The 22,500-nt window shown below is 64.4% G+C and overlaps 1 protein-coding gene across 2 annotated transcripts in view; it reads right to left on the bottom strand.

Annotated features, from left to right (window-relative positions):
- The window catches only part of PDE2A (phosphodiesterase 2A), a 77,506-nt gene that overhangs the window by 20,439 nt on the left and 34,567 nt on the right, over positions 1-22,500 (bottom strand). Inside the window, exons 2-4 of one of the 2 annotated variants that reach the window (XM_075414617.1) lie at positions 22,269-22,329; positions 4,624-4,713; positions 1,158-1,246 (exon numbers count right to left, since the gene is read on the bottom strand). In XM_075414617.1, the coding sequence (XP_075270732.1) occupies positions 1,158-1,246; positions 4,624-4,713; positions 22,269-22,329 (240 nt within the window). Of the gene's footprint in view, positions 1-1,157; positions 1,247-4,623; positions 4,714-20,928; positions 21,004-22,268; positions 22,330-22,500 lie in introns of those variants that run through there. The other variant, XM_075414625.1, reaches the window with a different exon arrangement.

Raw genomic sequence — 22,500 nt, 5'->3', positions numbered from 1 at the left:
TGCCACCCCCGTGCCCAGCTCCCAGGGAGCTCCCTGGGGGTCCACGCCCAGTAGATGGACGGGGACGGGTGCAGGGACAGGGACAGGGTGGGGATGGGGATGGGGATGAGGATGAGGATGGAGACAGGGAAGGGAAGGGAAAGAGGAGGGGGATGGGATGAGGATGAGGATGGGGATGGGGATGGGGATGGGGATGGGGGTGAAGACAGGGATGGGGATGGGGACAAGGACAAGGACGGGGACGGGGGCAAGGATGGGGACAAGGATGGGGATGGAGATGAAGACAGGGATGAGGATGGGGATGGGGATGGGGATGGGGACAGGGATGGGGATGGGGATGAGGATGAAGACAGGGATGGGGATGAGGATGAGGATGGGGATGGTGACAGGGATGGGGATGGGGATGAAGACAGGGATGGGGACAAGGATGGGGACAGGGATGGGGATGGGGATGGGGATGAGGATGGGGATGGAGATGGAGATAGGGATGAAGACAGGGACAGGAGTGGGGACAAGGATGGGGACAGGGATGGGGATGGGGATGGAGATGGAGATAGGGATGAAGACAGGGACAGGGATGGGGACAAGGATGGGGACAGGGATGGGGATGGAGACGGGGATGGGGATGGGGATGGGGATGGGGATGGGGATGGGGATGAGGATGAGGATGGGGATGGTGACAGGGATGGGGACGGGGATGGGGATGAAGACAGGGACAGGGATAGGGACAAGGATGGGGACAGGGATGGGGATGGGGATGGGGATGAGGATGGGGATGGAGATGGAGATAGGGATGAAGACAGGGACAGGGATGGGGGTGAGGATGGGGACAAGGATGAGGATGGAGATGGGGATGAAGACAGGGACGGAGATGGGGACAGGGATGGGGACAGGGATAAGCCCAGGGCCAGCCCCGGCTCATCGTCACCCCCCCCCCTCCCCACGCAGGACAGGGCGGCTGCTCCCCGTGGGGGTCTCTGGGTGACCCAGAGGGTCCCGGCTCCACAGCGGGGCTGGGGGGGGGGGGAGGCAGGGTCTCCCCAGCCGTGCCCCCCTAGGAACCCGGCCTCCCCCACGCACACGCGTGTGCCTGCACGCCCGCCGGGCCGCACGCGTGTGCGCAGCCCCGGGGTGGGGCGGGGGGGTTGCGGGCTCACCTGAGGGTCCCGTGGGGTGGCAGCTCGTGGGGGGGGTCGTCGCAGATCAGCCGGGTTTCCCCGTCCAGCAGGTAGATGTAGACGTGTTCCTGGCGAGGGGAGGGGGCGGCGCTGGGACCGGGACCCCCCCTCCGCCCAGCAGAGCCCCGGCCCCCCCCCGGCCCCCCCCAGCGCTGCGGGCCCTGCCTCAGTTTCCCCAGGTGCACTGGGCCCTGCCAAGGCAAGAGCCACGGCTTCCCCCCGCGTCAACACACGTGTGTGCAAACACACATACACATCCACGCACACGCACAACACGTGTGCTCATGTAAACACATTCACACCCCCCACACATGTATGAACACACATGTAACCCACATATGTGCACAAGCGCAGCAGCATGAGCACACGTGTGCAGCCACACGCGTGCATAAACACACATACACACATGCACATGTATGTAAACTTATGTACATGTCTACACGTGTGCTCAGACACATGTGCACACCCACGTGGGTGCATCAATACACTTACATACACACACGTGTGCACAAACACGCATGTACAGACACACATATGTACCACTCGTGAATAAACACATTGCATGTACACAAACACACATGTACAGACACACATATGTACCAGTCATGTGCATAAACACATTGCATGTACACACACATGTACACACACATATGTACCACTCGTGCATAAACACATCCACACATGTACACAGACATGTGCACACCCTCCTATGTGCATAAACACACATACATGCCCACAGACACACATAAACACACGTGTATACCCACACACATACACAAACACACGTGTATACCCATACATGTACACAGACACACATACATGCCCACACATGTCCATAAATACACGTACACATCCACACATGAACATAAACACACGTGCATACCCGCACATGTACACAAACACACGTGCATACCAACACATGTCCACAGACACACACACCCACACTTGTACACAAACACATGTGTATACCCATACATGTACACAGACACACATACATGCCCACACATGTACATAAACACATGTGCACATCCACACATGTACATAAAGACATGTGCACACTCACCTATGTGCATAAACACATGTGCATACCCATACATGCACATAGACACATGTGTATACCCACATATGTACACAGACACACATGTGTATACCCACACATGTGCATAAACACATTTACACATCCACACATGTACATAACGACATGTGCACACTCACCTATGTGCATAAACGCACACACATGCCCACACACGCACATAAACACATGTGAACACCCACACATGTACACAAGCACACATGTGCATACCCACACATGTACATTAAGACATGTCCACACCCACCTATGTGCATAAACACACATACATGCCCACACACGCACGTAAACACATGTGCATACTCACACATGTACAGATACACATACATACCCACTCATGTACATAAACACATGTACACATCTACACATGTCCATAAACACATGTGCATGCCCACACATGTACACAAACACACGTGTATACCCACACATGCACATAAACACACGTACACATCCACACATGTACGTAATGACATGTGCACACCCACCTATGTGCATAAACACACGCATACCCACGCATGCACAGAAATACATGTGAACACCCACACATGTACACACACGTGCATACTCACACATGTACAGACACACGTGCATACCTACACATGTACACACGTACCCACACATGTACATAAACACATGTACATAACACATGTGCACACCCACATATAAACACACGTGCATACCCACACATGTACACAGGCACACGTGTGCACACACACTCATGCACACAGCCGTGCATCACCTGCACACGTGCACCAGGCACACCTGCAGGCACACGTGCATGACACGCCTGCACACGCGTGCACGGAGCTCTGCACACATGCTTGCACGCACACGTACGTGCACACTCACACCCGCCTGCAGGCGTGTGCCCTCGCGCACACAGACCTGCTCACACGCACACACGTGTGCTCACACACCCCTCGCTCCCCCCCGGTCCCCACGTGTCCCAGCCCCCCCACCCAGCAGCTCAGGGGGGCCTGGGGACCCCAGCTCTGCCCTTGGCCTCGTGGCACGACGCCTGCCCTGGGCCTGGCCACCACCAGCACCAGGGCCACCAGCACTGCAGGGCCACCACCAGCACCAGGGCCACCAGCACTGCAGGGCCACCAGTGGCACCAGGGTCACCATCAGCATCCAGGTCATCAGCACCCGAAGGCCACTACCATCTCAGGGCCACCATCAGTGCCAGGGTCACCACCAGCACCAGGGCCACCGTTAAGCCCCAAGGTCATCAGCACCCCAGGGCTACCATCAGTGCAAAGGTCACCACCAGCACCAGGGCCACCATTAGCCCCAAGGTCATCAGCACCCCAGGGCCACCATCAGTGCCAGGGTCACCACCAGCACCAGGGCCACCATTAGCACCCAGGTCATCAGCACTCCAGGGTCACCAGCACCACAGGGCCACCATCTGTACCAGGGTCACCACCAGCACCAGTGCCACCAGTAGCACCCAGGTCATCAGCACTCCAGGGGCCACCACCAGCTCAGGGCCACCATCAGTGCCGGGGTCACCACCCAGCACCCCAGGGCCATCAGCACCCCAGGGTCACCAATGTCACCAGGGCCACCATTGGCTTCAAGGTCAACATCACCCCAGGGTCACCAGCAGCACCAAGGCCACCAACAACCCTGGGCCACCAGCACTGCAGGGCCACCACCAGCACCAGGGTCACCACCAGCACCAGGGTCACCACCAGCAGCACCAGGGTCATCAGCTCCAGAGCCACCAGCACTGCAGGGCCACCACCAGCACCAGGGTCACCACCAGCACCAGTGTCACCACCAGCACCAGGGTCACCACCAGTACCAGGGCCACCACAAGCACCAGTGGCACCAGAGTCACCAGCACTGCAGGGCGACCACCAGCACTGGGGTCACCACCAGCAGCACCAAGGTCACCAGCATCAGGGTCACCAGTGGCACCAGGGCCACTAGCACCCCAGGGCCACCTCTGGGGCTCTGCAGCTCCCGGGGGTCTCCATGTCACTCCCTGCCCGCTACAGGGCGACCACTCAGGACCAGGGACTGAGCGTCACAGAAGTCAACCCGAAAGCAAATTTTATGCTTAAAATGGCAACCAGGGGACCGGTGACACGTGGCCCTTATGGGGGGGAGGACACTGAGGTGGGCTGGGGGGAGACCCCACCCCGAGGCTCAACCTCAGTACGAGCCAGCAGAGAATCCACCACCCGCATGTCTTCCCCCAACCCCACTGTGAGGGGGTGGTCTCAGACACCCAACAAACCCCCCAACCGCCCCGAGGGATACTTTCCTCCCCCCACCCCCCACCCCAGCACCCCCCCGCCACCCACCCGGGCGCCCCGGATCAGGCCCCGTCCCCCCCCCACCTACCACGGCGGGCAGCAGGGCGACGAGGCCATGGCGGAGGGCGTCGCGCAGGCGGGCGGCGTCGAGCACGGCCCCCAGGCTCAGCAGGGCGTCCTGCGGAGAGAGCAGGGGGGTCACGGGGCCCGAGGGACCCCCAGGGATGGGCGAGGCCGCGACCTCCTGCCCCTGGAGCCCCCCAGCCGCCATAGCCTGCCCGGGTCCTTTTTGGGGTCAGAACCTCCCTTTTTGGTCAACTTCCATCACGGGGGAGCGGGGTGCTGCTGGGAGGGAGATGGAGGCTCCCCGAAAAGCGGGAGAGGCTTTGGTGCCAGAGGGGGTGGGTGGGGACGGGACTGGGTGCAGCATGCCGGCATACTGGGAGCACTGGGCTGGAGCCCCGGCCCCATGGGGTGGCAAGGGGAGGGTGTCCCCAGGGCACTGGGTTTGCGTGGAGGTGACCAGTAGAGCCGCGCTTGGGCCCTGCACGAGCCATGCCGACATCTCCACGAGCCACTCTGACACCAGCATGACCCACACCGACATCTCCACGAGCCACCCCAACATCTCCACGAGCCACGCTGACACCAGCATGACCCACACCGACGTCTCCATGAGCCACGTTGACGTGTCCATGGGCCACGTCAACATCATGACCCACACCTAAATCTCCAAGAGCCACGCTGACACCAGCATGACCCACACCGACGTCTCCATGAGCCACGTTGACGTGTCCATGAGCCACGTCAACATCATGACCCACACCTAAATCTCCAAGAGCCACGCTGACACCAGCATGACCCACACCGACGTCTCCATGAGCCACGTTGACGTGTCCATGAGCCACACCAACATCTCCGTGAGCCACCCCAACATCTCCACGAGCCACGCTGACACCAGCATGACCCACACCGACGTCTCCATGAGCCACGTTGACGTGTCCATGAGCCACGTCAACATCATGACCCACACCTAAATCTCCACGAGCCACGCTGACACCAGCATGACCCACACCGTCTCCATGAGCCACGTTGACGTCTCCATGAGCCACGTTGACGTGTCCATGAGCCACGTCAACATCTCCACGAGACACATCAAAATCTCCACGAGACACACTGACACCAGCATGACCCACATCGACTTCTCCATGAACCACGTTGATGTGTCCATGAGCCGCGCCAACATCTCCATGAGCCACCCCAACATCTCCACGAGCCACGCTGACACCAGCATGACCCACACCAACGTCTCCATGAACCACATTGACGTGTCCATGAGCCACCCCAACATCTCCATGAGACACACCAAAATCTCCATGAGCCACGCTGACACCAGCACGACCCACACCAACGTCTCCATGAACCACATTGACGTGTCCATGAGCCACCCCAACATCTCCATGAGACACACCAAAATCTCCATGAGCCACGCTGACACCAGCATGACCCACACCAACGTCTCCATGAACCACATTGACGTGTCCATGAGCCACCCCAACTTCTCCATGAGACACACCAAAATCTCCATGAGCCACGCTGACACCAGCATGACCCACACCAACGTCTCCATGAGCCACGTTGATGTGTCCATGAGCCACGCCAAAATCTCCATGAGACACATCAAAATCTCCACGAGCCACACTGACACCAGCATGACCCACACCAACATCTCCATGAGCCACTTTGATGTGTCCACGAACCACACCAGCATCTCCATGAGCCACCCCAACATCTCCATGAGCCACACTGACACCAGCATGACCCACACCATCTCCATGAGCCACGTTGATGTGTCCACGAGCCACACCAACATCTCCACAAGACACATCAAAATCTCCATGAGCCACACTGTCACCAGCATGACCCACATCGACTTCTCCATGAACGACGTTGATGTGTCCATGAGCCGCGCCAACATCTCCATGAGCCACCCCAACATCTCCACGAGCCACGCTGACACCAGCATGACCCACACCGTCTCCATGAGCCACGTTGATGTGTCCATGAGCCACGCCAACATCTCCACGAGCCACCCCAACATCTCCACGAGCCACGGTGACACCAGCACAACCCACACTGACATTTCCATGAGCCATGTTGACGTGTCCATGAGCCATGCCAACATCTCCATGAGCCACCCCGAAATCTCCATGAGCCATGTTGACATGTCCATGAGCCACACCAATGTCTCCATGAGCCACACTGACACCAGCATGACCCATACACAGAACGACAGAATCCCAGAATCCCACCATGGTGGGGTTGGAAGGGACCTCTGTGGGTCACCCAGCCCAACCCCCTGCCCAAGCAGGGTCACCCAGAGCAGGCTGCACAGCACCGCGGCCAGCCGGGGTTGGAATATCTCCAGAGAAGGAGACTCCCCAGCCCCTCTGGGCAGCCTGGGCCAGGGCTCCATCACCCTCAGAGGGAAGAAGTTCTTCCTCGTCTTCAGCTGGAGCTTCCTCTGCTTCAGTTTGTGCCCGTTGCCCCTTGTCCTGTCGCTGGGCACCACTGAAAAGAGCTTGGCCCCGTCCTCCTGACACCCACCCTGCAGATATTTGTAGGCATTTATAAGGTCCCCTCGCAGCCTTCTCTTCTCCAGGCTGAACAAGCCCAGCTCCCTCAGCCTCTCCTCGTAGCAGAGATGCTCCAGTCCCCTCCTCATCCTCGCAGCCCTCCGCTGGACTCTCTCCAGTAGCTCCTCATCTTTCTTGAACTGGAGAGCACAGCACTGGACACAGCACTGCAGATGGGGCCTCACCAGGGCAGAGCAGAGGGGAAGGAGACCCTCCCTCGCCCTGCTGCCCACACTTCTCCTCATGCACCCCAGGATCCCATTGGCCTTCTTGGCACCCAGGGCACGCTGCTGGCTCATGGTCACCCTGTGGTCCCCCAGCACTCCCAGTCCCTCTCCGCAGAGCTGCTCTCCAGCAGGTCAGCCCCAGCCTGTACTGGTGCCTGGGGTTGTTCCTCCCCAGGTGCAGGACCCTGCCCTTGCCCTTGGTGACCTCCATCAGGTTCCTCTGCCACCCCGGCCGGGACAGCGAACCCCCGGGAGCATCCTGGGTGCGGGGCCGGATCCGGGCGCGGGTGCAGACATGGGCGCTGGCTGTTATTCCAACAGGGCTGCGTCTCCGGTCGCTTACTCCCACTGGAGACACATGCACTGTAGAATACAGCCAGGCCTCGGGTGGGTGTCCGTCCCGCCGTCCCTCTGTCCCTCCGGACCCTCGGTGGTGGCTCAGCATCCCCGCCCGACGCGGGGGGAGATGGGGCAGAGCCCGAGCGGGACCCCCGGGCTCGCTGGGGGCATCGAATGCCGGCGGCGCGCTCGGCGCGGGGACGGACGGGTGGCAGCTGGACACGGGTGACGGCTTGAACGGGGCCGGAATCCGGGGGCTGTCCCCGGCGCGGGTGGAAAAAGCTGCGGGAGCTAAAAAAAAACATTCCCGGCGTGCGGGGAGAGCGGCGGAGGCGGGAGGGAGCGTTTGGGGGAGGGGGAGGCACGGCGGGGAGCGGGGCTGGCCCCGGAGGGGCGACGCACTCGTCCCGCTCGTCCCAGTCATCCCGGTCATCCCGGTCATCCCGCTCGTCCCAGTCATCCCAGTCATCCCAGTCATCCCGGTCATCCCGGTCATCCCAGTCATCCTGGTCATCCCACTCATCCCGGTCATCCTGCTCATCCCATGGATCCTGCTCTTCCCGCTCATCCCACTTGCCCCACTCATCCCACTCTCATCCCACTCTCATCCCACTCTCATCCCACTCTCATCCCACTCTTCCCACTCTTCCCACTCATCCCGCTCATCCCACTCTCATCCCACTCTTCCCACTCTGACCCCGCTCATCCTGGTCATCCCGCTTGCCCCACTCTCATCCCACTCACTCCACCCACCCCACTCATCCCTCTCACCCCACTCATCCCACTCTCTTCCCACTCTGATCCTGCTCATCCCGCTCATCCCACTCATCCCACCCACCCCACTCTTCCCACTCATCCCGCTCATCCCACTCTTCCCACTCATCCCACTCTCATCCCGCTCATGCCGCTCATCCCACTCATCCCACTCTCATCCCACCCACCCCACTCATCCCACTCATCCCCATCATCCTGGTCATCCCACGGATCCTGCTCATCCCGCTCATCCCACTCATCCCACTCTCACCCCACTCACCCCACTCACCCCACTCATCCCACTCTCACCCCACTCACCCCGCTCTCACCCCACTCACCCCACTCACCCCACTCATCCCACTCTCATCCCGCTCATGCCGCTCATCCCACTCTCATCCCACTCTCATCCCACTCTTCCCACTCATCCCACTCATCTCACTCATCCCACTCATCCCACTCGCCCCACTCACCCCACTCATCCCACTCACCCCACTCTTCCCACTCACTCTGATCTCACCCCACTCACCCCACTCATCCCACTCACCCCACTCACCCCACTCATCCCACTCATTCCACTCACCCCACTCATCCCACTCTCACCCCACTCATCCCACCCATCCCACTCTCATCCCACTCTCTCCACCTACCCCACTCATCCCACTCATGCCACTCGCCTCACTCACCCCACTCATCCTGTTTGTCCCACTCATCCCACTGACCCCACTCGCCCCACTCATCCCACTCGCCTCACTCATCCCGCTTGTCCCACTCATCCCACTCTCATCCCAGTCTCATCCCACTCACGCCACCCATCCCACTCGCCCCACTCTCACCCCACTCACCCCACTCACCCCACTCACTCTGCTCTCACCCCACTCACCCCACTCACCCCACTCACCCCAACCATCCCACTCACCCCACTCACCCCACTCACCCCACTCACCCCACTCACTCTGCTCTCACCCCACTCACCCCACTCACCCCACTCATCCCACTCTCACTCCACTCACCCCACTCACCCCACTCATCCCACTCACCCCACTCACCCCACTCATTCCACTCACCCCACTCACCCCACTCATCCCACTCATTCCACTTTCACCCCACTCATCCCACTCATGCCACTCGCCTCACTCACCCCACTCATCCTGCTTGCCCCACTCCTCCCGCTCTCATCCCACTCTCACCCTGCTCATCCCACGCGCCCCACTCATCCCGCTTGTCCCACTCATCCCACTGACCCCACTCGCCCCACTCATCCCACTCTCATCCCAGTCTCACCCCACTCACGTCACCCATCCCACTCACCCCACTCACCCCACTCACCCCACTCACCCCACTCACCCCACTCATCCTGCTTGCCCCACTCCTCCCACTCTCATCCCACTCTCACCCTGCTCATCCCACGCGCCCCACTCATCCCGCTTGTCCCACTCATCCCACTGACCCCACTCGCCCCACTCATCCCACTCTCATCCCAGTCTCACCCCACTCACGTCACCCATCCCACTTGCCCCACTCACCCCACTCACCCCACTCACCCCACTCATCCCGCTTGTCCCACTCATCCAGCTCACCCCACTCTCATCCCACTCACCCCACTCACCCCACTCGCCCCGCTCCCAGCCCCGCTCCTCCAGCCCGGAGCTGGGGCTTTGACCGCGCACCCCTCGCCCCGCCTCACCCCGCGCTGGGGACCCCGCGGACCAGCACCCTTGTGCTGCCAGGATGGGGCCCTGCCGTGCCGGGCACGCCGCCAGCGCGGCCGCGACCCCCAGCCCGAGTCTCGCCATAAATAGCTTTTCCCGACGGCCTCGGGCCCGGCCGATCCCGGCTGGGGCCCCGCGCCAGCTCCGCTCAGCGCTTTGATCCCGCTGACCCAGTACCCGGCGTGCTGGGAGCACTGGGAGCCACGCGCGGCGCGGGGAGCGCCCCGTGTCCCTGTCCCCCGGGGTCCTCCTCCCGATGGGGAAGGGGGTCCCTGGGAAGTGGGATGCGGGAGCGGATCCCGGGATCCATCCAGACCCAGGGGCAGGGTGCAGGCGGTGGATCCCGGGATCCATCCAGACCCAGGGGCAGGGTGCAGGCGGTGGATCCCGGGATCCACCCAGATCCACGGGAAGGGTGCAGGCAGGGATCCCTGGATCCACCCAGACCCAGGGGCAGGGTGCAGGCAGGGATCCCTGGATCCACCCAGACCCAAGGGAAGGGTGCAGGCAGGGATCCCGGGACCCACCCAGACCCAGGGGCAGGGTGCAGGCAGGGATCCCGGGATCCATCCAGACCCAGGGGCAGGGTGCAGGCGGTGGATCCCGGGATCCATCCAGACCCAAGGGGCAGGGTGCAGGCAGCAGATCCCGGGATCCATCCAGACCCAGGGGAAGGGTGCAGGCAGCGGATCCTGGGATCCATCCAGACCCAGGGGCAGGGTGCAGGCAGTGGATCCTGGGATCCATCCAGACCCAGGGGCAGGGTGTAGGCAGGGATCCCTGGATCCACCCAGACCCAGGGGCAGGGTGCAGGCAGCAGATCCTGGGATCCACCCAGACCCAGGGGCAGGGTGCAGGCAGGGGATCCCCGGACCCACCCAGACCCAGGGGCAGGGTGCAGGCAGCGGATCCCAGGATCCATCCACACCCAGGGGCAGGGTGCAGGCAGGGGATCCCCGAATCCACTCAGACCCAAGGGCAGGGTGCAGGCAGGGGATCCACAAATCCATTCAGACCCAGGGGCAGGGTGCAGGCAGCAAATCCTGGGACCCATCCAGACCCAGGGGCAGGGTGCAGGCAGCAGATCCCGGGATCCATCCAGACCCAGGGGAAGGGTGCAGGCAGCAGATCCTGGGATCCATCCAGACCCAGGGACAGGATGCAGGCAGCGGATCCTGGGATCCATCCAGACCCAGGGGCAGGGTGCAGGCAGTGGATCCTGGGATCCATCCAGACCCGCAGGCAGGGTGCAGGCAGCGGATCCTGGGATTCATCCAGACCCAGGGGCAAGGTGCAGGCAGCAGATCCCGGGATCCATCCAGACCCAGGGGAAGGGTGCAGGCAGCGAATCCTGGGATCCATCCAGACCCAGGGGCAGGATGCAGGCAGCGGATCCTGGGATCCATCCAGACCCAGGGGCAGGATGCAGGCAGCGAATCCTGGGATCCATCCAGACCCAGGGGCAGGATGCAGGCAGCGGATCCTGGGATCCATCCAGACCCAGGGGCAGGGTGCAGGCGGTGGATCCTGGGATCCATCCAGACCCAGGGGCAGGGTGTAGGCAGGGATCCCTGGATCCACCCAGACCAAGGGGCAGGGTGCAGGCAGTGGATCCTGGGATCCACCCAGACCCGCAGACAGGGTGCAGGCAGCGGATCCTGGGATTCATCCAGACCCAGGGGCAGGGTGCAGGCAGGGATCCCGGGACCCATCCAGACCCAGGGGCAGGGTGTAGGCAGGGATCCCTGGATCCACCCAGACCCAGGGGCAGGATGCAGGCAGCGGATCCCGGGACCCATCCAGACCCAGGGGCAGGGTGCAGGCAGGGATCCCGGGACCCATCCAGACCCAGGGGCAGGGTGCAGGCAGGGATCCCAGGATCCACCCAGACCCAGGGGCAGGGTGCAGGCAGCGGATCCCGGGACCCATCCAGACCCAGGGGCAGGGTGCAGGCAGGGATCCCGGGACCCATCCAGACCCAGGGGCAGGGTGCAGGCAGTGGATCCCAGGACCCACCCAGACCCACGCAAAGCCGAACCTCGCCGCTGCCCAGCCGCCCTGAGCACGAGCCGCTCTCCCTCCTCCCCATGGAAAACAGCAAATTTTTATTTTCCTCCTATTATTTCCCCCCCTCCCCTTTTTTCCTTTCGGAGAGCGGCGGCAGCACCCCGCACCCAGCCACCCAATGCCAGGGACCCCCACCCCGGACCCCCCCGGGGTGGAAAAGCATCTTTTGCCATGGGGGGGAATTCACCAGCACTGAAAAAGTGGCCTTTTTTTTTTTCCGGGAGGGACGGCCACGCGCTGGGGGGGGGGGTTTCTGGGACAGATCTGCCCCTCCCCCGCTCACCCCCCCCCCCCCAGTTCCCCCCCCCCCTCGCTAGATGTTTATGGAATAGCGAAATCCCATCCCGGCCGGCTTCCTCTCCGGAAAATCTCCTCTCCCGCCTGCCATGGGGAGGGAGAGGGATCGAGGGGGGGGGGGTCCAACATCCCCCACATCCCCAGCCCCACATCCCCCCCCTCCCCCCCCAGCCCCATGGGTCTCAGGGCTCGGGGCTCGCACCCCTTCCCCTGCCCTCGCTCCCGGGCGATGGATGGAGACGGGATTGCCCCCGCATCGGGGAGCTGAGGGTGACGCTCCCCTCTCCAGAGCCCCCCCCCCCCGGGGGGAGTAAAAGACCCCCGGGGCGGGCAGAGGCCGGAGGTACCCGCCGGGACGCTCGGCTCCCTTGGGGAAACTGAGGCACGGAAAGCCAAGCAGCGATACCCGGCGTCTGGGAGCATCCCACCCCCACCCCACCTTGCGAGGCCGAGGATGGGGGGTCCTGGGCTGGGGTGGGGGACGGGGGGGGCCCAGACCCACAGCCGGGATGGATCCTGCCACGGCTGCGGGAGCACCCACGGGTGCTGGCCCCCAGCCCCCCGAGCTCGGCTCCAGCCCCCCCCGCAGGACTTTATCCACCTGGGAACGCGAGGGAAATGATCCCAATTAATTCTGTAAGCTAATTAGGGCGTTATTCCCCCCCCCCCCCCCCCCCCCCCCCAGCGTGAGCGATCGCTTTCGGGACGCAGCCGGACATCGCTCCGTCTGGACGGCTTCGCTCCCGGCGCTGGGCATCCCAAATCGGATTAGAGCATCCGAGATGCTGAGCACGCCCAGCTCCGTGCCCCCCACGGATACCCCCCCCCCCCCAATCCTTGGTACCCCCACCCATGGGCTACCCCCACCCACGGGCAGACCCTTCGCCGGGATGCAGAGGGAAGGGGATGCTCGGGAGGGCTGGGGTCACCCCCTCCCCGGGCCAGGGGCTCCCTGCCAGCCCCCAGACTCGCGGGCAGGGTCACCCAGACCCCCCCGTGCCACAGCTCTGCCTTCCCCCATCACTTCCCCCCCCCCAGGGCAATTTCTCCCCTCCTCCTCCTCTCTGCGGATGAAGGCGCTGGTCCAGGACCCCCTTCTTCCCCCCCCCCCTAATTGCACCCAGGGTCGCTCCCGGCGCACGGGGACAGACATCCCTGCCTTTGCCACCTCTCCTCTGCGTGACAGCAGGGTGACACCACCCCCAGTTGATATCCCCCCCCCCCCAGACCCCCCCCAAGCCGAGCCCCAGCAGCCGGCGCCCGCAAGCAAACCCCCAGCTCCCGCGTCGCCCTGCCCAGGCATTCGCCCAGCGATCCGGGAGCGATAAAAATATCCCCGAGCCGTGATTCACCCTCATCTCCCTCCCCCGGCACCGCCGAGCCCCCCCACCCAGCCCCGCTCCCCTCCCCGGAGGGCTGCCCCCCCCCGCTCTTGGGCCAAATATATGATATATTAAATATAGCCAAGCTTGGGCGACGCGAGTGGGGAAACTGAGGCACGGAGGTGGGGAGCGACTCCATCGCCGTCCCCCAGCCCCAGAGCCACGGATCCCCGGGGAAATCCTCTCCGTCGGGGTGGGGTGGTGGGGGCAGCATCCCTGATAAACCCCCCCCCCCAAGCAGCATCTGGGGGGCAAAGCGCTGGGCAAGGGCCCAGGGAAGCCGAGGACGGACAGACGGACAGCGGGACGGAAAACATCCACCCCTCCCCAGCCTGCCCGTGCCTGCTCCCAGCGCTGCCTTCGGCCCCCTAATTACATTGCTTTAATTAAATCAGGCGGCAGCAACCTGTAAGCCGAGGTAGCGCCTTAATGAGCTCATTTTTTAGCGGGGGGGTGGGGGGGGGATAATGAGGGCGAGCGGGAAGGAAACGCTCCTGGGGCGGCTCTGGCCTCGCCGCGCTCGTCTGCGCGGGGTCCTGGTGCGGGGAGATGGATGCGGAGCTGGGCTCCGGCACCCGGGCTGAGCCTTCCCAGCCCCCCCCAGGGGGATCTGGAAAAACGCACGCCGGGAGCTCTGCGTGCCCAGGTCTGCCTCAGTTTCCCCAGTCACAGCATCTCAGAATCCCAGCATGGTGGGGTTGGAAGGGACCTCTGGGGGTCCCCCAGCCCAACCCCCTGCCCAAGCAGGGTCACCCAGAGCAGGCTGCACAGCACCGCGGCCAGCCGGGGTTGGAATATCTGCAGAGAAGGAGACTCCACAGCCCCTCTGGGCAGCCTGTTCCAGTGCTCCATCACCCTCAGAGGGAACAAGTTCTTCCTCCTGTTCAGACTGAACTTCCTCGGCTTCAGTTTGTGCCCATTGCCCCTTGTCCTGTCACTGGGCACCACTGGAAAGAGTCTGGCCCCGTCCTCCTGACCCCCACCCTGCAGATATTTATCAGCATTTCTAAGGTCCCCTCTCAGCCTTCTCTTCTCCAGGCTGAACAAGCCCAGCTCCCTCAGCCTCTCCTCGTAGGAGAGATGCTCCAGTCCCCTCCTCATCCTCGTAGCCCTCCGCTGGACTCTCTCCAGTAGCTCCTCATCTCTCTTGAACTGGGGAGCCCAGCACTGGACCCAGCACTGCAGATGGGGCCTCCCCAGGGCAGAGCAGAGGGGCAGGAGAACCTCCCTCGCCCTGCTGCCCACACTCCTCCTCATGCACCCCAGGATCCCATCGGCCTTCTTGGCACCCAGGGCACGCTGCTGGCTCATGGTCACCCTGTCGTCCCCCAGCACTCCCAGTCCCTCTCCCCAGGTCCAGCTGGGAAGGGCTGTGCTGAGCCTGGGAGCCTGGAGCAGAGCGCATCCCTCCACCCCACCCTCCTCCTCCTCGCCCGCAGCCTTCGCTGGCACCCGGCAGTTTGCACAGGGCCATTTGCACGGGGCATTTGCACAGCTGATCATTGGCACGGGGCAATTGCATGGGGCATTTGCATGGGGCATTTTACACCTACCATTCACATGGGGCAATTGCACGGGGCATTTCCATGGCCAACCATTTGCACGGGGCAACTGCACGGGGCATTTGCATGGGGCAGTTTGAACGGGGCAATTTGAATGGGGCATTTGCACGGGGCATTTGCACGGGGCATTTGCATGGGGCATTTTACACTGACCATTTGCACGGGGCATTTGAACAGGGCATTTGCACAGCTGATCATTGGCACGGGGCAATTGCATGGGGCATTTGCATGGGGCATTTTACACTGACCATTTGCACGGGGCATTTGCACGGCCAACCATTTGCACAGGGCAACTGCACGGGGCATTTGCATGGGGCAGTTTGAATGGGGCAATTTGAATGGGGCATTTGCATGGGGCATTTTACACTGACCATTTGCACGGGGCATTTGCACAGGGCATTTGCATGGCCGATCATTCACACGGGGCATTTGCACGGGGCATTTGCACAGGGCATTTGCACAGCTGATCATTGGCACGGGGCAATTGCATGGGGCAATTGCACGGGGCATTTCCACGGCCAACCATTTGCACGGGGCAACTGCACGGGGCATTTGCATGGGGCAGTTTGAATGGGGCAATTTGAACGGGGCAATTTGAATGGGGCATTTGCACGGGGCATTTGCATGGGGCATTTTACACTGACCATTTGTACGGGGCATTTGCACAGGGCATTTGCATGGCTGATCATGCACATGGGGCAATTGCACGGGGCATTTGCACAGCTGATCATTGGCATGGGGCAATTACATGGGGCATTTGCATGGGGTATTTTACACCTACCATTCGCATGGGTCAATTGCACGGGGCATTTCCACAGCCAACCATTTGCACGGGGCAACTGCACGGGGCATTTGCATGGGGCAGTTTGAATGGGGCAATTTGAATGGGGCATTTGCACGGGGCATTTTCACGGGGCATTTGCACGGGGCATTTTGCACCAACCATTCGCATGGGGCATTTGCACGGGGCATTTGCACAGCTGGTCATTGGCACGGGACAATTGCATGGGGCATTTGCATGGGGCATTTTACACTGACCATTCGCATGGGGCAATTGCATGGGGCATTTGCACAGGGCAACTGCATGGGGCATTTGCACGGGGCATTTTGCACCGACCATTCACACGGGGCATTTGCATGGGGCAGTTTGAACGGGGCAATTTGAATGGGGCATTTGCATGGGGCATTTGCACAGGGCATTTTGCACTGACCATTCACACCGGGCATTTGCACAGGGCATTTGCACAGGGCAGTTTGAATGGGGCATTTGCACGGGGCATTTGCACAGGGCATTTTGCACCAACCATTCGCACGGGGCATTTGCACGGGGCATTTGCACAGGGCAGTTTGAATGGGGCATTTGCACGGGGCATTTGCACAGGGCATTTTGCACCAACCATTCGCACGGGGCATTTGCACGGGGCAGTTTGAATGGGGCATTTGCACGGGGCATTTGCACGGGGCATTTGCACCAACCCTCCGCCCCGCCCGGGACGACGCAGCCCGACGCTCCCCGCGTCCCCCCGGCCCGGGCCCCCCGGGACCGAGGGGTCGGGGCGCGAGCCAAGGTCCCTTCCTGTTGATGTCCCTTCGGCGGGGCAGGACGATGGCCGGGAGCGCGGCCGCGCTCCTCAAGGATTTCCCGTCCCCGGGAACATCGCGGCCTTCTCGGAAGAGCGGGGCCCGGCGTCGAGGGGAGCGGGGCGGGGGTCTCGCCCGCGTGGGGCGAAGGAAGCCGTGGTTGGGGTGGGGGCAGATAAATGGCTCGCCAGCCCCATGGCTCCTGCCCCACAGCAGGGAGGGGGACATGGACTCTGCGGAGCCCCATGTCCCCTAACCCACATCCCACGGCAGGGAGGGGGACATGGACCCCACTTGGGCACATGGACCCCACTCAGCCCCACGGCCCCTGCCCCTAATTCACGTCCCACGGCACGGAGAGGGACACAGACCTCGCTCAGGCACTTGTCCCCTGCCCCTAACCCACGTCCCCTGGCAGGGAGGGGGACACGGACCCCACTCAGCCCCACACCTCCTGCCCCTAATCCGTGTCCCATGGCAGGGAGGGGGACACAGACCCCACTCAGCCCCACATCTCCTGCCCCTAATCCGTGTCCCACGGCAGGGAGGGGGACACAGACCCCGCTCAGGCACTTGTCCCCTGCCCCTAACCCAGGTCCCCTGGCAGGGAGGGGACACAGACCCCACTCAGGCACACAGACCCCACTCAGCCCCACGGCCCCTGCCCCTAACCCACATCCCATGGCAGGGAGGGGGACACGGACCCTGCTCAGCCCCACATCCCCTGCCCCTAACCCACATCCCATGGCAGGGAGGGGGACACGGACCCCGCTCAGCCCCACATCCCCTGCCCCTAACCCACATCGCATGGCAGGAAGGGGGACACGGACCCTGCTCAGCCCCACATCTCCTGCCCCTAATCCGTGTCCCACGGCAGGGAGGGGGACACAGACCCCGCTCAGGCACTCGTCCCCTGCCCCTAACCCATGTCCCATGCCAGGGACAGGGACATGGACTTCACTCGGGCACACAGACCCCACTCAGCCCCACATCTCCTGCCCCTAACCCACATCCCATGGCAGGGAGGGGGACACGGACCCCGCTCAGCCCCACATCCCCTAACCCGCGTCCCACGGCAGGGAGGGGGACCCAGCCGATGTCACCCCGAGGGATGGGGACAGCGGAGGGCGGCTGGTGCCAAACCCTCGGCGGTGGCAGCGCCGGGCACGGGGCCCAGCATCGCTCGCGCGGGGCAGTGCCAGGGGACGGCTGGCACCGGGGGGGGAGCCGGGGGGGCTGGCACACCCCCTCTACGCCCCAGCACCTCTTTTATTTTCCATAAATAAGGGAGAATCCAGCTCTCAGGGCAGGGGAGGGGGTCTGGGAACGGCGGGGGGGGTCTCACTACGCAGATGGGGAAACTGAGGCAGAGGGAAGCCCGGAGTCACCCGTTAAGTCCTTGGGGTGCAGCAGGACCACCCACACCCCTGTTCCTCCATCCTTGGGGTGCAGGAGCACCCGCACCCCAGCTCCTCCATCCCGGGGTGCAGCACTCACCCCTCAGCTCTTCCATCCTTGGGGTGCAGAAGCACCCACACCCCAGCTCCTCCATCCTGGGGTGCAGCAGCACCCACACCCCAGCTCCTCCATCCTTGGGGTGCAGCAGCACCCGCACCCCAGTTCCTCCATCCTTGGGGTGCAGCCGGAGCACCCACACCCCAGTTCCTCCATTCTTGGGGTGCAGCAGCACCCGCACCCCAGCTCCTCCATCCTGGGGTGCAGCAGCACCCACACCCCAGTTCCTCCATCCCAGGCCATTTCTGCCCCCCCACCCTGGTTTCCACGTGCCTGGAGGTGCCAGGGACCACTGGGGTTCACCCACCCACCCCGGCCTGGGGGGTCCCCTCCGCCCCACGGCCCTGGGGCTGGCAGGGTGGGGTGGGGTGGGGGGCAGGAAGCCGGCCCTGCCCCACGTCACGGAAAGAAGTGTCCACGCCGCATTGTGCAGCCCTTTCCTCCCCGTTATTGCCCGGCCGCAGGAAACGCCAACGGCGTCGGGATAAACCCCCCCCCACGCCTGTGTCCCCCCCCCACGCCGCCCTCGCCGAGCCCCCCACGCGTGGGGAAACTGAGGCAGGCTCAGCCACCCCGAGCCCTGGCAGCTGGGAGAAGGCAGACCCCTGGCGTGGGGTGAGGAGGCGGGGGGGGGACAAGCAGCCCCCCTAGCGTGCCCCCCCCAGCCTCTGGGCCCCCCCCAGCTCCTTCCTGCTTCATTAGGCCACGAATGCATATTAATTAGGGTTTGATTCACGGCCCGGCCAGCCGCTAATTGCGTCGGGGAGGAAGAGGAGGCACCGACAGCTTCGGCCTCGCCCCACAGTAAAGCCCCGAGCCCTATATCCCCCCCCACCCCGAGCTCCGGGATGGGGGGTCCCAAACGCACCCAGGGCACCGATGGGGACTGGGGTCCCAAGTTTTTTTTTGGGGGGGGGCTGAGCTGTTCCTCAGGATCTGTCCCGTGCCACTCCCCCCCCGGCACGGCCCTGGTCATGTCCCTTTGCCCCGTGTCACTGCGGCGCGACGACAGCTGGGGGGGGGGGACGGGACAGCTCTGCCCAATCCCCCCATCCCACGTCCCCCTCCTCCTCCTCGGTGCCACCCAACAGCCCCCAGACCAGGGGTCCTCGCTCCCCTCCACATCTGGGTGGCTTTTTCCCCCCCCCCAGACCAGGGGTCCTCGCTCCCCCCCACATCTGGGTGGCTTTTGCCCCTCCCAGGCTGGGGGTCGTGTCTCCCCCCCACATCTGGGTGGCTTTTGCCCCCCAGACCGGGGGTCGTGGCTCCCTTGCGGGTCCCCCCACATCTCCGGGTCCCCTCGGGGCGGGGGGGGGGGGTCCTGCAGCACCCACCCAGCCGCCAGCACCCAACTGGGACAGCCCCAGTCGGGCGCTGGGCACCAAGCGGGGGTCTCAGGGACCCCCCCGTACCACCGAGAGGGCCCCTCGCCCCGGTCAGGGAGGAGCCACGCGTCCCGTCCCCCGCGCCGGGTGACAGCTCTGATGTCCCCAAGGGTCTCCCTGCCCCACGGGGGGGGGCTCAGCGCACCCCACGGCCAGCAGCCGACCCCCGGCTCGGGCGCAAGCCAGCCCTCCCCCTCCGTCAGCGTTTTCCTTCCCTCCATTTCCCAGCACGTCCCTGCTTCCCTCCGGCCTTGAACCCGGAGCCCCCCCCCCCCCAGACCCCCCCCGGGACCCCCCACCCAGCTCCGGCCACGCAAAGCGGGGGGGACCACGGCCGCACCCCGAAACCATCGCTGCTGCTCGGCACGGTGGGGTCAAGGATCAGGCCCAGCGGACGGCGCGAGGGGCTGGGGTGACCCCCCCCCGAACTGGGTTGACCCCTCCCCCCCCAGGCTGGGGTGACCCCCCCCTCAAACTGGGGTGACCCCCCCCCAAATTCGGAAGCGTTCGAAGGCGCAGGAGCACAAAGGACCGAAGGTTTTCCCGTCCACGGACTGGGGTGCAGCCGCCCCCCCCCCCCAAAAAAAAAAATGGGGGGGTGGGGGGGGGGACGTGGGGTAGGGTGCTGCAGGGCAGGGGGGCTCGGATGGGCCCCCCCAGTTTCCCAGCACAACCCCCCCGAGGGCTGGCCAGCTCTTGGGGTTCGCGTGGCCGGGCAGGGGGGGCCAGGGGGTGAGTGGGGACCCCCCCCGCGACCCCCCGACCCCCCCCCCAGGGACCCCCGACCCAAACTCCTCGCACCGCCAAACCGAGGGACCCCCAGGCGCAAGGAACAACCCCCCTCCCCCCCCAAACCCCCCGTTTCCCCAGGGCGGCTGGGCAGAGCCCCCCACCCATACCCCCCCCACCCTCAGTTCCCCCCCCCCCGGGGGTCGCTCACGGTGTCCCCGAGGGTCCCCATGGCGGCGGCTGCGGGAGGGCGATGCGGGACCACCGGGACCGCCCGGTCCAGCCCATTTCCTCCGGCCAGGCGGGATCCCCCCCCCCCTCCCGTCCCCCCCCGTGGCTGCGGGGGGGGGGGGACACGGAGCCCAGCGTGTCCCCAAGACCCGGGGAAGGGGACACGCACGGACACGGCGGCAGCGGGACCCCCACCCCGGCCGGCACCGGGCACCCAGCGAGACCCCCCAGGCACCCAGTGAGACCCCCCCGGCACCCAGCGAGCCCCCCCTCCGGCTCCGGGCACCACGCCCCCCCCCAGCTTCATGACATGAGGGGGGCTGGGGGCTCTCCCCGCTGCTCCCCCCCCCACCCCCGCTCCGTGCCTCAGTTTCCCCGCCGGCCCCGAGCCCGTTCCCGGGTGGATCGGGAGCCTGGGGTCTCCCCCCCCCCCCCGAATAAACCCGGGGACCCCTAACCCCCCCGGGACCGAGCGGGGTCAGCGAGGCTCCCCCGGGGCACGGGTGGGGGGTCCCGAGTGGGAAGGGGGGCGGTTAGAACGGGGGTCCAGAGTGGGAGGGGGGGTGGGTTAGGGGTCTCGGGTGGGAGTGGGGTGGCTAGAACGCGGGTCCAGGGTGGGGAGGGGGGTGGATTACGGGTCCCGAGTGGGAGGAGAGGAGGGTTAGGGGTCCCGAGTGGGAGGGGGGGTGGTTGGGATGGGAGTCCCGGGTGGGAGGCGAGTGGGTTAAGGGTCTCGGGTGGGAGGGGGGTGGGTTAGGGGTCCCGGGTGCGAGGGGGGGCGGTTGGGATGGGGATCTAGGGTGGGAAGGGGGGTGGGCTAGGGGTCTCGGGTGGGAAGGGGGGTGGGCTAGAGGTCTCGGGTGGGAGCGGGGGCGGTTGGGATGGGGGGGGGTGGGTTAAGGGTACCGGGTGGGAGTGGGTAGAGGTTTAGGGGCTCAGGGGAGGAGGGTTAGGGGTCCCGGGTAGGAGGGGAGGCGGGTTAGGGGTCCCGGGTGGGAGGGGGGCGTGGATTAGGGGTCCCGGGTGGGAGGGGACGTGGTTGAAACGGGGGTCCAGTGTGGGAAGGGGAGTGGGTTAGGGGTCTCGGGTGCGAGGGGAGGAGGATTAGGGGTCTCGGGTGCGATGGGGGGCAGTTAGAACGGGGGTCCAGAGTGGGAAGGGGGGGTGGTTTAGGGGTCTCGGGTGGGAGGGGTGTGGGTTACGGGTCTCGGCTGGGAAGTGAAGCGGGTCGCGGGTCCCGGCCGGGGGGGTCCCACATGGGGAGGGGGTCCCGCGTGGGGAGGGGGGTCCCGCGTGGGGAGGGGGTCCCGCCGCCCCTACCTGTAACGCCTCGGAGCCGGGAGCGGTGTCCCCCGCCTTCAGGAAAACCTGCTGGCCCCGCCTGAAAAACCGGAGCAGCGCGCTCAGGAGATGCTGCAGCCCCGGCCCCATCCCGGCTGCCCCCCCCCAGCTCCCCCCCCACCCCGGGCAGGGGCTGCGGGGCCGGCCCCGCCCCCCCCCGCTCCGCCCCGCCCCCCCGCTCCGCCCCGGGGCCCGCCCGCCCTTAGGACCC

The sequence above is a fragment of the Opisthocomus hoazin genome, chromosome 1 (assembly GCF_030867145.1).
Source record: "Opisthocomus hoazin isolate bOpiHoa1 chromosome 1, bOpiHoa1.hap1, whole genome shotgun sequence".
NCBI classification, from domain to species: Eukaryota; Metazoa; Chordata; class Aves; order Opisthocomiformes; family Opisthocomidae; genus Opisthocomus; species Opisthocomus hoazin.
This window is presented reverse-complemented; position numbering and strand designations above follow the sequence as displayed.